Source organism: Rhinoderma darwinii, chromosome 1 (genome assembly GCF_050947455.1).
Source record: "Rhinoderma darwinii isolate aRhiDar2 chromosome 1, aRhiDar2.hap1, whole genome shotgun sequence".
Classification (NCBI taxonomy): Eukaryota; Metazoa; Chordata; class Amphibia; order Anura; family Rhinodermatidae; genus Rhinoderma; species Rhinoderma darwinii.
Window position 1 is genome coordinate 18,721,946 of NC_134687.1, and position 18,232 is coordinate 18,740,177.

General features: G+C 42.1%; 1 protein-coding gene across 5 annotated transcripts in view; it reads left to right on the forward strand.

Moving 5' to 3' along the window:
* Positions 1–18,232, forward strand: part of CTNNA2 (catenin alpha 2) — a 1,837,255-nt gene that overhangs the window by 1,160,595 nt on the left and 658,428 nt on the right. Inside the window, exon 1 of one of the 5 annotated variants that reach the window (XM_075855976.1) lies at positions 815–1,129. The exons of the other annotated variants lie outside the window; for them this stretch is intronic. Within the exon in view, the coding sequence (XP_075712091.1) occupies positions 1,070–1,129 (60 nt within the window). The 5' untranslated portion in view covers positions 815–1,069. Of the gene's footprint in view, positions 1–814; positions 1,130–18,232 lie in introns of those variants that run through there. 5 annotated transcript variants of the gene reach the window in all.

Sequence of the window (18,232 nt, forward strand, 5' to 3'; positions counted from 1 at the left end):
ATCTATCTATCTATCTATCTATCTATCTATCTATCTATCTATCTATCTATCTATCTCATATCTCATATCTATCTATCTCATATCTATCTATCTCTCTCATATCTATCTATCTCTCTCATATCTATCTATCTATCTATCTCATATCTATCTATCTATCTATCTATCTATCTATCTATCTATCTATCTATCTATCTATCTATCTATCTATCTATCTAATATCTATCTATCTATCTATCTATCTATCTATCTATCTATCTATCTATCTATCTATCTATCTATCTATCTATCTATCTATCTATCTATCTCATATCTATCTATCTATCTATCTATCTATCTATCTATCTATCTATCTATCTATCTATCTATCTAATATCTATCTATCTATCTATCTATCTATCTATCTATCTATCTATCTATCTATCTATCTATCTATCTATCTATCTATCTATCTATCTATCTATCTATATTAGAGGATGGCTATGTATAATTCAGCACCTGTACACATGGAGATTATTGTAATGCTTCTGCAGGCGCAGCAGTTTGGTGTACAGATGCAGCAGGGTCAGGGGTGTCTGTATTTTTAGTTTTCTGGTTTATTCTGTACATTCTTGTGATGTATCACATGCTGCTATTAATCTGATGTATATTGAATTATTCGATGGGTGGAAGGAGGAGGAGGAGGGGGTGGGTGGGTTATTGGGTGGTGGAGGGGGGGGGGGGGTCCTGCTGGGGACTTTGAATTACAGCCCCTATGTAAATCATAGTCACTTTGGAGCCGGTGTCCAGCACTATTGACAGGGAGATGTTGGCTGAGCTTTTCAATTATAGAAGATCTTCTGAGATTGCTGAGACTCCTGATTCTCCGCAGTGACGGGATGAAGCGGCCTCTGTCTCTGTCCTCCGTCTCCATTCATTGCTTAATGTCCTGTTTCTTCTCCCCCCGTGCTGTCTCCTGCACTCACTGCAGTCTTCTATGTGACAGTGGAGCAGGGATGTAGCAGTGTCAGCCCGGCACACACTGGAATAGCAGTAATACAACTTCTCCATCCTCCTGGATTCAGCGGTCCCCATGATGCTTGAGTCATCTCCCCTGTGCCCGGAGGGATCGTCCAATGTGATGCTGCCCCCGGTAATCACGCGGCAGAGATACAGGGGGGCCCGGCACACAGGACCCAATCCCGGGCTACAGAGGGTCCGGCAGCCGCACGTCTCACCGGCTCCTCTGCAAGACGAAACACTGTGCGGGGGGGATCGCTAGAAAATTGTGTGTGATTGTGTGTGTGAGTGAGTGTGTGTGTGTGTGTGTGTGTGTGTGTGTGTGTGTATAGATGTGTGTGTGTATAGATGTGTGTGTGTATGTGTGTGTGTGTATAGATGTGTGTGTGTATGTGTGTGTGTGTGTATAGATGTGTGTGTGTGTGTGTGTGTGTGTGTGTGTGTGTGTGTGTATAGATGTGTGTGTGTGTATAGATGTGTGTGTGTGTGTACAGATGTGTGTGTGTGTGCGCTATGTGTTTACAGTATGTATGCATATATGTGCAGTGTGTGTATGTATATATATATATATGTGTGTGTGTCTGTGTGCACATATGAGTGTATATGTATAAAGTATATATATATAAAAATATATATGTGTGTATGTGTTTATATATATACTTATGTGTGTGTGTGTGTGTGTGTGTGTGTGTGTGTGTGTGTGTGTGTGTGTATCTATGTATGTGGTGTGTGATTGTGTGTGTCTGTCTGTGTGTGTTTGTATGTGTTTATGTATATATGTGTCTGTGTGTGTATCTACATGTGTGTCTATGAACATGAATTTCAATAAGATACTGTAGGTTAATTGGCTTCCTCTGACATAAGCTGTAGCGTTTGTCTATATGAACACGCTTGGATGAGGGGGATTATATGAGAGTGATTACATTTTGTATCTGGTGTAGGGAAATATATCCGTACTATGTACACATTCATACACAGTTACACAAAAGGCTACACACATCAACACACACAAACACATACAAACACGTACAAACAAAGATATACACACATACAACCACCGATACACATATACAATCACGTATAGACACACACAAACACAGATACACAAAAACACATACTGTACAAACTGATATACACATACATATTACTCAACAACGTTCTCTGTAACACGTGCAGCCCACACATCTGTCATCTGATGAGAAGTGATGTCATCATGGAAGAAATGTAGAACAATAAATAAAAAACGTCACTGCAGTCAATGTTCTTTGGTTCTTCATCCAATAATCTACACAACTGTTGGACCTTCTCTTACCTGTACACAGAGGAGCGTTGGGTCAGTTTTTATCTAGTCAGGTAGAGAACTTTCTTGGGCTTGATGCAAAAGATACAAAATCTCTACCAGGGCCGTCCAGTTGCCCCTGGCCCTAATGATCACATGAAATTGTCAAACAATTTTTTAGCATAAAATGGAAGGCGTTTTCTTCCTGCAAAAAAACCCCAAATATTTTATAGCCATAGGACTTAATGGTCCAGACGTACTCATGACCGGTCCTATATATAGCTCCTATAATAAGCCTCTAGTGACGTTGGGCCTCCACTGGGATCCTCTATATGTTCTGTGTAACCCGCCGTAGAGACTGCTGATGCCTCTTTTGGGCAGTGTTGTTGGTGTTAGGTTGGTGATGGGTAAATTTGCCTCCTAGCTTGCTCATAACTGGCATTACCGATCCTTATTATAAGTTACGTATATAGCCGTACACAGTGGCGTAACTACCACTATAGCAGCCATAGCGGCTGCTACGGGGCCCGCAGCATGAGGGGGCTCATGCCACCTGCCGGCACTGCCCCCCCGCCCATGGCCGGAGGCTCCGCTAGCAGCTGCTATGGCTGCTACAGCGCGACGCCACTGAAGGGGTTGTTCCTACAAAAGACATGCATCCCCTATCCACAGGAGAGGGGATACATGTGTGATCGCTGTGACGCCCAGCGATAAGGAGAACGGGGGACCGAGAGTCTCCATGACAAATCTCAGACTTCCGGGGTCTGTCTTCAGCTCCATAGAAATGACTTGCGCACCGGTCGCGCTTGTGCGCATGCGTGACCAGCGCTCCTTTCATTTTTATTGAGCTGCGCAGACGCCGGAAGTCCAAGGTTTGTCATGGAGAACTTAGGGGGACTTTCGGTCCCCGGTTCTCCTTATCGCTGCCAGCGATCACACATGTAACCCTCTCCTGTGGATAGGGGATACATCTCTTTTGTAGGACAAACTATAGGCTGTTTTATTTTTTTGGGGGGGTCTGTATGGCGTTAACTACAGGGGGAGCTGTATGGTGTTATCTACAGGGGGCTCTATGTTGTTATCTACAGGGGGGCTGTATGGCTTTATCTACAGGGGGCTCTATGGCGTTATCTACAGGGGGCTGTGTATGGTGCTATCAATAGGGGGGCGCTGTGTGGTGGAATCTACAGGGAGTCACTATCTACAAGGGGGGTTGTGTGATACCCAGCGGAGGGGGGCCCCAATCAAAAGTTTGCTATGGGGCCCAGTCTTTCCTAGTTACGCCCCTGGCCGTAAACTCTTCATATAGGCTCACAGATTGTGTAGGACCTTTCTGATTTTTGGATTCTCAGGTTGGGTGTTTTTTCTGAATGTGGTTGGTGTGGATTTGGCCCAAATTGTTTTCATTTTTCCCCACCACTGATGACATTTCAGGGAACTCAATGTTCACTCTGGAAAATGATGCGAATGTAACTGGTGATGCTATAAATACAGTTGAATAACAAACCCAAACAGTGTCTGCACAGCAAAGTTGTGATCCAGATACACAAAGAATGTATTTTTTCTTGATTTTTTTTTTTTTTTTTTTAAACCCTTAAAAATAAAGTACAAAGACAAAAACGCTGGGTAAACAGAGCAATACCAAAAAACATGAATGAATATTGTACTGACATGTGAACTAAGAATTAGTCATCAAGGTGGTAACAACAAGTGAAAAATAAGGTCAATGCCATACCCAAAAAAGAGTAAGTAAACTTATATGGCATCCAAGAAAGAAAGTCAAGAACCAAGTGCAACTGGTAGAGTCTAACGTTCTCCGCGTGGGCACAGATGTCCATAAGGGCCATTTTGCATTTTATAATGTAGGAACTTTTCTAGTTACTGCGTCTTTGTTGGGTAATGGTCACCGAGGCTGAGAAATTCTACATAACACCCTCAATACTTTCATACAAAATAAAAATACGACTAATCTGTCTGGCAGACGAAGAGCAGATGACTGTTTCAGATCAAGTCTATCCTTAATATGGTAAAGAACAATGTCAGGCAGTACTCTCCTATTCATAAAGGGGAAATACAATGCTGGTATTTTTTTAAATGTAAACACTAAAGATAACTGTCGAAGAACGTCAAAATAAGAAGGTGGCAGAAGAGTTAATCTAAATTATGGAAGGTTGTCCGTGACGGGTTATATTACTTCTTCCCCCCTTTGCTATAATCTCCACCTTTCCTTTTTCAAGACATAATCTGCCATGATTTATTCAAGAATTTCCAACTCGCAGCCAAAAGGAAAATAGGATCCAGCATTATAGTAGTTATATTCTTGTATATAGGGGGCAGTATTATAGTAGTTATATTCTTGTATATAGGGGCAGTATTCTAGTACTTATATTCTTGTATATAGGAGCAGTATTATAGTAGTTATATTCTTGTATATAGGGGCAGTATTATAGTAGTTATATTCTTGTATATAGGGGGCAGTATTATAGTAGTTATATTCTTGTATATAGGGGGCAGTATTATAGTAGTTATATTCTTGTATATAGAGAGCAGTATTATAGTAGTTATATTCTTGTATATAGGGGGCAGTATTATAGTAGTTATAGTCTTGTATATAGGTGGCAGTATTATAGTAGTTATATTCTTGTATATAGGGCAGTATTATAGTAGTTATATTCTTGTATATAGGGGGCAGTATTATAGTAGTTATATTCTTGTATATAGGGGGCAGTATTATAGTAGTTATATTCTTGTATATAGGGGCAGTATTCTAGTAGTTATATTCTTGTACATAGGAGCAGTATTATAGTAGTTATATTCTTGTATATAGGGGGCAGTATTATAGTAGTTATAGTCTTGTATATAGGTGGCAGTATTATAGTAGTTATATTCTTGTATATAGGGCAGTATTATAGTAGTTATATTCTTGTATATAGGAGCAGTATTATAGTAGTTATATTCTTGTATATAGGGGGCAGTATTATAGTAGTTATATTCTTGTATACAGGGGCAGTATTATAGTAGTTATATTCTTGTATATAGGGGGCAGTATTATAGTAGTTATATTCTTGTATATAGGGGCAGTATTCTAGTAGTTATATTCTTGTACATAGGAGCAGTATTATAGTAGTTATATTCTTGTATATAGAGAGCAGTATTATAGTAGTTATATTCTTGTATATAGGGGGCAGTATTATAGTAGTTATAGTCTTGTATATAGGTGGCAGTATTATAGTAGTTATATTCTTGTATATAGGGCAGTATTATAGTAGTTATATTCTTGTATATAGGAGCAGTATTATAGTAGTTATATTCTTGTATATAGGGGGCAGTATTATAGTAGTTATATTCTTGTATACAGGGGCAGTATTATAGTAGTTATATTCTTGTATATAGGGGGCAGTATTATAGTAGTTATATTCTTGTATATAGGGGCAGTATTCTAGTAGTTATATTCTTGTACATAGGAGCAGTATTATAGTAGTTATATTCTTGTATATAGAGAGCAGTATTATAGTAGTTATATTCTTGTATATAGGGGGCAGTATTATAGTAGTTATAGTCTTGTATATAGGTGGCAGTATTATAGTAGTTATATTCTTGTATATAGGGCAGTATTATAGTAGTTATATTCTTGTATATAGGGGGCAGTATTATAGTAGTTATATTCTTGTATATAGGGGGCAGTATTATAGTAGTTATATTCTTGTATATAGGGGCAGTATTCTAGTAGTTATATTCTTGTACATAGGAGCAGTATTATAGTAGTTATATTCTTGTATATAGAGAGCAGTATTATAGTAGTTATATTCTTGTATATAGGGGGCAGTATTATAGTAGTTATAGTCTTGTATATAGGTGGCAGTATTATAGTAGTTATATTCTTGTATATAGGGCAGTATTATAGTAGTTATATTCTTGTATATAGGAGCAGTATTATAGTAGTTATATTCTTGTATATAGGGGGCAGTATTATAGTAGTTATATTCTTGTATACAGGGGCAGTATTATAGTAGTTATATTCTTGTATATAGGGGGCAGTATTATAGTAGTTATATTCTTGTATATAGGAGCAGAATTATAGTAGATATATTCTTGTACATATGAGCAGTATTATAGTAGTTATATTCTTGTATATAGGGGGCAGTATTATAGTAGTTATATTCTTGTATATAGGGGGCAGTATTATAGTAGTTATATTCTTGTATATAGGAGCAGTATTATAGTAGTTATATTCTTGTATATAGGGGGTCAGTATTATAGTAGTTATATTCTTGTATATAGGGGCAGTATTATAGTAGTTATATTCTTGTATATAGGATCAGTATTATAGTAGTTATATTCTTGTACATAGGGAGCAGTATTATAGTAGTTATATTCTTGTATATAGGGGGTAGTATTATAGTAGTTATATTCTTGTATATAGGAGCAGTATTATAGTAGTTATATTCTTGTATATAAAAAAATTCCTCAGGGCACCCCTACCAAAAATTGTTTAGAGAAAGACAGAAAACAGTAAAAAACAAGTACTACACTCATAGGGTATGTTCACACACATTTTTTGTAAGGCAGAAAAAATCTGCCTCAAATTTTGAGTTCGATTTTGTATTGACAGCGCTGTTTGACCTTTTTTTTTTGCGTTTTTTTAAGCTGTTGAAGCTAATGTAAAAGACGCAGGCAAAAAAGCCCCAAATGAGCGCTGCAAGTATTTTCTGCCTCCTATTAATTTAAATTGGGGGTCAGAGGTGGAAACCACTTGAAGACCATCCGCCCCCCCACTCACAGTATAAAGACCATCAGCTCCGCACTCACAGTAATATGACCATCAGCTCACAGCCCACCATTCACAGTAAAATGACCATCAGCCCCCCACTCACAGTAAAATGACCATTAGCCCCTCCACTCACAGTAAAATGACCATTAGCCCCCCCACTCACAGTAAAATGACCATCAGCCCCCCACGCACAGTAAAATGACCATCAGCCCCCCACTGACAGTAATGACCATCAGCCCCCCACTCACAGTAATGACCATCAGCCCCCCATTCACAGTAATGACCATCAGCCCCCCATTCACAGTAATGACCATCAGCCCCCCACTCACAGTAAAATGACCATCACACAGGCCCTGTAGTTAGTGCCACACAGCCCCATGTAGATAGTGCCACACAGCCCCTTGTAGGTAGTGCCAAACAGCCCCATTGTAGGTAGTGCCAAACAGCCCCCTTGAAGGTAGTGCCACGCAGCCCCCTTGAAGGTAGTGCCACGCAGCCCCCTTGAAGGTAGTGCCACACAGCCCCCTTGTAGGTAGTGCCACACAGCCCCCTTGTAGGTAGTGTCATACAGTCCCCTTGTAGGTAACAACACACAGTCCCCTTGTAGTTGGTGCCACACAGCCCCCTTGTAGGTAGTGCCACACAGCCCCCTTGTAGGTAGTGCCATACAGCCACCTTGTAGGTAGTGCCATACAGCCCCCTTGTAGGTAGCATCCCCCCTTCCTGTAGATAGCGCCACTGTAACTCCCTGAAGGAGCGGAATCCCCTGCGACAGAGCACTTGATGTCCCTGTCCATATGTGGACAGCGGCATCAGGGGCAACTCCTGAAGCAGAATTCCCATCCAAACACGACACTGTGACCGGGTATTCTATTCCAGGAGAAGCTCGTGACATCTCTGTCCTTTTATGGACAGTGACGTCAGGGGCTTCTCCTGTATTGGAATCCTCCGTCACAGCGTCAAGAATTCCACTCCAGGAGATACCTCCCTGCTCTGCTATAGTATTCAATAGTACCTGCATCCTAAGGTAGCAGATACTATTGAATGTGGGTTCGCTACTGCTGTAGCAGCTGCAGCGGCTGCTGGCGGTGCCACCGACCATGGGGGCCCATCCCGACGGGCGGCACGGGCACCCTCATTCCCGGTGTTGCCGCTAGCAGCGGCTATGGCTGCTACAGCGGTAGCGACGCTACTGAGAGAAGAAGCGCCTGGGCAGAAAGGCAGCTGCTCAGTCGCCGGGCCCAAGCGCTTTTGAAACAAACAGGCAAAGGGAGCCAGCGCAGCGCCCCCTACCACCTGCTGTAGTGATGCACCCTTTGCAATGGCACAGGTCGCACACCCCTAAAGCCGGCCCTGAGTATTTTAGTATCTCTCCCAGGACCCACTTCCATTAGCCAGGACAGCGAGCAGCTAAGCATTAGGGGGGATTCACACGAACGTGTATTCGGTCCGTGCGGGCCGCATGGTTTTCACGCGCCACGCACAGACCAATACAAGTCTATGGGGCAGTACAGACAGTCTGTGCTTTTTGCGCAGCGTTTGTCAGCTGCGCAAAAAGCGCGACATGTTCAATATCTCCGCGTATTTCGCGCATCACGCACCCATTGAAGTAAATGGGTGCATGAAAACCACGCAGGTCGCACGGAAGCACTTCCGTGCGAACCGACTGAAACAGCGCACCAGCTGTCAAAAGGATGAATGTAAACAGAAAAGCACCACGTGCTTTTCTGTTTCCAAACATCCAAATGGAGTGTCTTTGAGATGAGCGAACTCGGACAATCGAACCGAACTTCACCGGGTTCGGCCGAACTCGGGAAAAAAATTTCCGGTTCGCGACGTCAGGAGATAGTCACTGTCCAGGGTGCTGAAAGAGTTAAACTGTTTCAGCACCATGGACAGTGACTACCGATCCCAATAAACATGAACCTGTAAAAAAAAACTAAGTTCTGACTTACCAATAACTCCCGGCTTCTTCCTCCAGTCTGACCTCCCGGGATGACAATTCAGTCCAAGTGACAGCTCCAGCCAATCACAGGCCAAGCACAGGCTGCAGCGGTCACATGGACTGCCGCGTCATCCAGGGAGGTGGGGCCCGATGTCAAGAGAGGCGCGTCACCAAGGACGCGTCACCAAGGCAACGGCCGGGAGGGAAGTTCTCGGTAAGTACGAACTTTTTCTTTTTTTTTAACAGGTTTCTCGATATTGTGTTCGGCATTCACTGTCGAGGGTGCTGAAAGAGTTACTGCCGATCAGTTAGCTCTTTCAGCACCTTGGACAGTGACCGGCGTCGACTAGCCTCATCTCTATAATGGCGGCTGCGCGAAAATCACGCAGCCACGCATCATACACGGATGACACACGCAGCTGTCAAATGGTTTTTGCGCGCGCAAAACGATGCGTTGTTTGCGCGCGCAAAAATGCAACGTTCGTCTGAATCTGCCCTTAGTCACACTTGTCCTGGTAGACACGGCCCATCTTTTTGTAACATGGACAGTCATGGATTAGTAATACATCTGACATTCCAGGAGGTGTATAGTTGGCCGCAACTTCCAAAGGTTTCAGAAGCTGGCCACACAGCATCATCATTAGCATATCGCCTGGTTGGCTTAATTTCTACAAGGAGTTTTCATGTTGAGACAACCTCTTTAATAAAGTCTTCTAAAGAGGATATCAGTTTATGAATCTATCTTTAAAACCCTGGGCTAAAAGTGATAAATTGGTATATCTGTGCAAAGATTGACAATATCTATCCCTTCCACCAATCTCAACTCTATTTAAAATGTCTTCAGCTGGCAATTCTTGAGGTGGTCAAACGTGTAACGATAATAGGTGGAGATCCGACTGGAAGAGACAATCATTAATATTGAAATGGACAGTCCCATCTCAGTAGGGAGCTGCCCATGTAATAAGCTGGTTATGAATGATCAGGCTTCTATAAATCCATTGATCAGCCTTTATCGACAGGGGAAGATCCTGCGGAGAAAATGTACTATAAGGCCCTGTTCACACTGAGTTTTTTTGACGAGTTTTTTGACGCGGAAACCGCTCCGCAAAACTCGTCAAAAACCGCTCGAAAATGCCTCCCATTGATTTCAATGGGAGGCCGACGAGTTTTTTACCGCGAGCGGAAAAACCGCGTCGCGGTAAAACGAAGCAACATGACCTATCTTGAGGCGGTTTCCGCCTCCTAAACCCCATTTCAATCAGTCAGAAACTGGAAAAAAACGCCTCGACGAGTGTTTTGACGAGTTTTTGTCAAACCACTGTGCAAAAAACGTCTGGAGCAGTTTTTGCAGGAGGAATTTTCCTCCTGCAAAAAACTCTGTGTGAACACAGCCTTAAAGTATGTTCACACACACTGTTTTCAGGCGTATTTCGGGGCGTTTACGCCTCGGAAAACGACTGAAAAAACAAAAGCTGAACGCCTACAAACATCTGCCCATTGATATCAATGGGAAAAACAGCATTTAGTTCATACGGGGCGTCTTTTTACGCCACTGTTTAAAAAAACGGAGCGTAAAAAGACGCTCCGTAAACAGAAGTAGCATGTCACTTCTTGAGGCATTTTTTGGAGCTGATTTTCAATTGAACACTATGAAAAACGCCTCAAAAAACGCCTCAAAAAAAGCTCCAAATTTATTTTTCAGCTTCAAAAACGCCTGAAAATCAGAAGCTATTTTCTCTGGAATCAGCTCCGTATTTTCAGACGTTTTTTGTTAAGCGTGTGAACATAGCCTTACACAGCACTCATTCAAATATTTGGGCAACCATGTAGTACATGGTCTCACCGAGTCAGAGTAGGTGCCACTCTTGCTTTCCCTTCAACGGCTCCCAATTTTGACAGAGGAGGTCTCGAGCGGTTAACCCCATCTATGATGTCGATATACCATAATAGGACATATGGACAGGGGTTGTCGAGGTGGTTCTCCTTTAGAGAGTACCCTATTAGGGCATATGGACATCATAGAGAGGGTCCCTTATTCGGGCCTAAACTCTATGGGCCAGAGCAAAGAGACACTGACAAGTAGTAGCTCTTGCGGACTCGAGCTATTCGCGATTTACCTCCCTATTGAATTCAATGAGGAAAACCCGCAACAAATAAGCAGCGTTTACGCAAATACAATTGACATGCTGCGGAATAATATTTTATACCGCAGGTCAATTTCTGAGCGGTTTTTCTTCTCAATATTTACGCAGCGTGTGGAGGAGATTTGTTTTATCTCATCCACTTTGCTGCTACTGTATTTGCTGCGGATTTTCCGCAACAAATTCCGTTGCGGAAAAAAAGCAGAATTCACGCAACGTGTGAACTGAACCTAAAGGAAAAAAGGAAAATGTAGTGAGGAGAAGGTTAATTTGCCGCTTACTGAAAAGACTTAACCCGACCCAATAAATCCATGCTAACATGCACGATCCACAGCGGTGCCTGGGTAATCTGGCAATAGGCGTTAGGCATATATTCAATCGTAACAGAAAAAGCAAATCTTCTAACAAGCTCCGAGACAACACCTGTGGGTTTCTTTATCATTGACTTTAACGTCATACTGAACATTTCACGAGGAAAACGCTTGTTTACTGGGAACCTGGTCAATTATTGCTGACTAAAACCAGCCATGATGGGCAGGCGCACTAATGGCTCCCTATTATCTGAGGGAGTGCAGATGACTTAACTAGCCAGCGATCTTTATTACACACATCTACGCTGACAGCGGCAATTTAAAGGTGTAGGAGAGAAAATATATACATCCTCCAGTAATTCAGCCAACATGTTCCTATTTGTGAATGAAACGATACCTTCTAATGGCCGGAATTAAATGCTTTCCGAACAAAATGTCAGATCACGAAGGGCCTACTGGAAAACAGAATTTATTTGGCTAACCGTGAATCCATCCTTGCTATAATTTATATTGCATTTATTTTTTTTTATTTTTTTTTTAAATACAGTTATACATTTTTGGAAAAATGTCACAAGTATTGGGTTAATGTTGTATATTTTCATGCTTAAAGGGGTAAGTTCTATAATGAAACACTTCCACGTGGAATCAAGGTTGGGATACTCCCAGGGGTGTAGCTATAGGGCATGCAGAGGTCGCTGCTGATAGGAAACGTCTGTCCCTTTAAGATTACCATGACTACTAGTCTAGCTTCTGGGCGGTTCCGGTTTTAGTTGTTGAGCCTATCCCACTTCTGTCTTGCTTCCTTTTAGATTGGAGGGTGGAGTATTCAAATATGGGTTGGTTCTGTTTTCTTCGCTTGTGATTTTCATTGTCTCCACGCGTTTGATCAAGCTTCTGACTATACCCTGTACCTTTCACTATTTGCACTTTTTGGAGCTGGACCTCGGCTTGTTTCTGGATTACCCTTTGCTTAATGATTTGGACTTCCTGCTCCCGGTTTTGACCTCTGCAATCCACTAGCTTTGTGATTTGGACTTTCTGTTTACCCTCAGGCTGTCTTGGTATCTGTTCTGGTATTGTCTGAATTGCACCTCTTATCCAACACTGAACTCTTCTAAAACAACCCGGGTTCTATGCTGAAAAGTCCAACCTGCCTTGCGGTGGGCTCTGGCGAAAACCATAGAGTAGCCTTAGATTCTGCTGATCAGAGTTGTGACGGATTTGTGGTTGCGGATTTATTTGCAGTCTCCAGCAGCCTTTGGGGAATCACTCACCTAGCAATTCCATAAACGTCTACCCTGAGAATTGCTCAACTGGTGATTCCATAACAGCTGCCAGACCTGGGTTCAAAAAGTTCCCTCTGCCCCATATGAAGAGACCGGTACCATAAATAATAGATAGTTGGAAGCCTTTTACATATTTTCCTTTGGGAATTAAAGGGTTTTTCCTATTAAAAGATGTATCCCCTATCGCCAGGATAGGTGATCAATGTTTGATCGCTGGGACCCCCACCACTGGGTCCTCTCTGATCACTAGAAAGGAGGTATCAATGTAAAGGGTTTGCCAGACACACGTTCTGTGTCGACGCCCGGTGTTAATCAGCCTTCATCAGCTCCAAGGTCTGCTAGAATGACGCAATCTGTTACCACTCAGGCTTGCAGGCTGAGGAGAGGGAGAACCTATCACAGCCTGGCCTGATGGTTCTAGCTCCCGCACTTGGTGTATTTATACCCTCACTTGCAGTATGCTCCTTGCCTGTGATTGTCTGGTTTCCTGGCTCTGCGATTCCGGCTATTCACCCGATTGACCGCTGTTACTTATTGACCCTGACTTGCCTGACTTCTCCTGCTCTGATTTTGCTACTATGTACTCTCCTGGTTTGATTCGGCTCGTTCACCACTGCCTGTTGCTCACGGTGTCTCCGTGGGCAACTGCCCCTACCCCCCCTTGCTTCTGTGTGCCCTTGTCTTGTGTTGTCTGTCTTGAACTTACTGTGCGTATGGACCGTCGCCCAGTTATACGCCGTCACTTAGGACGGTTTGTGCAAGTAGGCAGGGACTGAGTTGCGGGTAGATTAGGGCTCACCTGTCTGTCTCCCTACCCCGATTCATTACACTCAAGCACTGCAATCGTGCAGTCAGGAGGATTTTGAATTGAGCGGTGGTTGCGCATGTGCCCTGCGGCTCCATTCAATATCAATGGAGGTAACGGAAACAGCTGAGTGCTGTACCCAGCACCGCGACACATGCCCCACCCTAGATACGCCCCTGAACAATAACCCAAACATGTTAAGCTGCACAGGAAAAAAACATATTCATTAGAAAACCTAAAGAACTCCTGAAATGAATGGATACAATGGGGAACGTTGTGTGTTAATTCATTTTCTCTTTAATTTCTGCCTAACTCCCGTAGTTCGGTCACACTGAAGCATGTCAGCCCAGTTACAGTCTATTTATAAAGCATTATTGTGTAGTAATTGACTGAATGCTGCCATTGTTCTAGCCAGACATTACTCATTACTTTCTATGGTGAAGGTTCCCCCATTGAAATCAGTGGAAACAACAAAAAATTTCTAAGAACGTCCTTGGCGACTTTGTCTATTTGGAGTAGAGAAATAATTCTATTTATTTTTTTTGCAGCTATTTGGTTTATTACATTTCTAATATGCCACAGTGAGGTCTACTTACCAAACTTTGAACCCATGCTGTATGCTAGTTCTACTCTGCATTGCAACAAAAAAGTAACTACACGGCAACAACACGTAACCCTACCCAAAATAATCACTGTGCCATGTGTAATGCTGCTGGAGTGATGGGCCAGACATGTACCTGGAAAATCGAATATCCAATGGTCACAAGACGTTAAAGGAGTTTTTCCACCATTGACTTTTATGACATCCACAGTATCAGGGCTGGCCTTTGCCAATATCACTCCTTGTGTGGAAATTTATTTTAGTGTCCCCAAGAAATAAAATTTAGGTGTCTAACACTGTCAGGGTATATTTAGATAGTGCGGCTAAGTCACAATTTTTGTAATTAAAAACACAACTTGAACGCAACATCGGAATATTCCCTCAGACACTTATAGTATGAACCATTAAGCAGCACAAGGTCGGTCTTCTGCATGACTGTAAGGGTATGTGCGCACAACCTCTTTTCAGACATAATGGAGGTGTTTTACGCCTCGACTTACGCCTGAAAAGACGGCTCCATTACGCCTGCAAACATCTGCCCATTGCTTGCAATGGGTCTTACGATGTTCTGTGCAGACGAGCTGTCATTTTACGCGTCGCTGTCAAAAGACGGCGCGTAAAATTACGCCCGCGGCAAAGAAGTGCAGGAAACTTCTTGGGACGTAATTGGAGCAGTTTTTCATTGACTCCAATGAAAACCAGCTCCAATTACGTCCGTAAAAGACGCAGCGAAAAACGCGTGCACTTGTCAAAACTTCTGAAATTCTGGAGCTGTTTTCTCCTGAAAACAGCTCTGCAATTCCAGACGTATTTGGCGTTGTCGTGTGCACATACCCTGAGGCTGTTCACTCTGATTGGACAGCGTCACAGTAATACAGGAGGCAATGCCTACTGGGGAGCTGGAATAGCGCATTTACAGCACTGGATTTGGGTTTGGTGAGAAATTAGGGGAGGAATGTGGTTAAAAAAACATGACAGGTCCGCTTTAAGAATCAGTTTTTACATACATTTTTTGTTACACTAAAATGCAAAAAAAGCCACTTGCATAAGGATGGGGAGCAGTTTTTAACTAATGTCGCCATATACTAACCCAGTGCCCAAATGATGCAACCATACAATGGACCATATATACCATACCCTCCAAATAATGTGCCATACAAAGTCTAAACAATGGTATTCAGTGCCTCAATAAAACGCCATACGGGGTATACAGTGGCCAAATAATATGACATACCTAAATACTACATTATACAGTGGCTAAATATTAAATCCTACCGTACATAATGTATCCAAACAATACAGTATACACTGCCCAAATTATATGGCATACTGGACCCAAATAACTCATACCACATCCACGGTGCCATACAGTGCTCAAATGATAACACTAAACAGTATCCAAATAATACCGCCGTACAGCGCCCAAATAATGAACTATATAGAATCCAAACTTGTGATTAAACGCAGCAGCTTACAAAAAATACTGTACAATGTGTGTGTGTGTGTGTGTGTGTGTATATATATATATATATATATATATATATATACACATACGCACAAATAAAAACATAACTATATATACATAGAGTACATAGTATATGTACATTAGTGTTTTAAACATAGTTATACATACATATAAATAGCAACACATACATTTACAGTGACTCATAGTTACATAACCATATTACTATGCATATACAGTACATATGTATTCACACATGCATATACGGTACATAATGACATACACATACTGTACATGGTGATATATATATATATATATATATATATATGTATATAGTGACACATGCATATACGGTATATAGACATACACATACTGTACATGGTGACACATATATAGCGACACATGCATATATGGTATATAATTACATACACATACTGTACATGGTGACCCATATAGATAGTGACACATGCATATACGGTATATAATGACATACATACTGTACATAGTGACATATAGATAGTGACACATGCATATACGGTATATAATGATATACACATACTGTACATAGTGAAACATATATAGATAGTGATATGCATATACGGTACATGACATACACATACTGTACATAGTCACACATATAGATAGTGACACATGCATATACGGTACATAATTATATACACATACTGTACCTAGTGACACATATATAGATAGTGACATGCATATACGATACATAATGACATACACATACTGTACATAGTGACACACATATATATATATATATATATATATATATATATATATATATATATATATAGTGACACATGCATATACATAGTTACACAATAAACTGTAGGTAATGACATACATATACACACTGTACATATACATTGACATACACCTAATTGGTGGCGATATTAGTACTTTGGGCATAATTTTAATGGCTTTAGGAGCCATAAGCTGGATGATGCTGATGGCTTCATGTGTGGGGTGGAGGAGGGGCGTCAGGAATCCTCTGCTTTCTCAGGAGACAAATTAAAGTTAAAGAGGGAGGAGGTTCATTTCAATGTTTTCTGAGCAGGGGGGAGTTTTATGCACATTTGGATTGCCCCTGAGAGTCCTGTGTAGCCACATTTAGTGCAGCTCCCCTAGAAGAAGTAGGGGAATGGGGGAGGAAAGGAAGCTAGCGGCAGAAGTTGTGAAGGCAGCGCCCCCTTCATTGTGCAAGAGTATTGCACCCTGTGCCTCCGCACAGGTCGCACACCCCTAAGGCAGCCCTGCACAGTATATACCATAATTGTCTGATAGGTGGGGGACCAACATCTGGTGTTTCTACCTATTTGGGGAACTTTGTTCCCTGACCCTCAATCTGAAAGGTGAGGCGGTAATTGGCAGCCATATCTAGACAGAGCCAGAATGGATAGATGGCTGCATATGTTCTTATTAAAGTGGATGATATTATGGAGACTTCCAAACATCTCAGGGGGTTCCCATTCTCGAATGGTTGCAAGAAGTTAAAGTGGTTTTCCTACCATAGCTATTTATGATATAAACACAATTTTGCGTTCTCACCTCTGGGTCCCCTGAACCCCGGTCTGCGGCCACTGCTTACATACGGAAACTGAATGAAGAACTTGCCTTGTATATGTGCACCTCTCCACATTAAAGTGTATTAGGGTTTTGGAAACAGCCGATCAAGACAGGGCACCCTTATTCTCCTGGTAGATGGGGGTCCCAAAGGCAGTACTACACCTATCAGATATTTAAGGAGTACCCTGGGAATATGCCATGACTATGGTGGGAAAACCCTTTTGACTTCTTGCAATCATCAGTGAATTGGGGAAGGCTTGACTTGCTTTGCCGTTTCTGTGACTCCTGTAGACTTCAATGCAGAGAACGTGCCACATTTCATCTCCACCTTTATGTGGATGCCACCGGCAACCTTATCTTTTAGACTAAAGGTCATGGGATCAGAGAACACCCAATAGATTGAGTCAGTGTTGGGACCCACAAACACCCAATAGTTTGAGACAGAGTTGGGACCCCCCTACCAGACATTTATAAAAGAAGACCATTGGTGTAGCTTGAAGCTACAACTTCCGGTACTCTATTTATGTGATATACTGTATATAAGTCTGTAAAGAATCTCTATACCCCAGAAAAAGCACTAATTTGCATAATGATGACATCCTTGTGCAATTGGTATTCTATGTCATCGTATCTCGGCCCTGCTTACGTTTGTGCCACAGCAAGTGGAAAGCTATTGGCATCGGGCACGGTTGTGATTGCCACTTCTACATCATCTACAGCTATGCCAATACTTAAGACCAGCATTTCCAGTAAAATAATGTACAGCGACACAGATTTCCCATGGCTGCCAGGCATCTTAATACATATGATTCACATCAAACTCCAGATCCTTTCCATGTTCACAGTGACTTTAACCCCTGTGTTCACTGCTTATTACAGAATGACAATTGATTTGTGGCTCTTGCCGTATCGCTCCCTCCCAGGCTCCAGTACGAGAGCGGCAACGTTACTGCCAGCCATCTGTGCGGGGATTTTAATTTCCCTTCACGACCAGGATCAACTTAGATCCTGATCTTCAAGTTTTTGTCTTTAATTTCAAGGAGCAGGG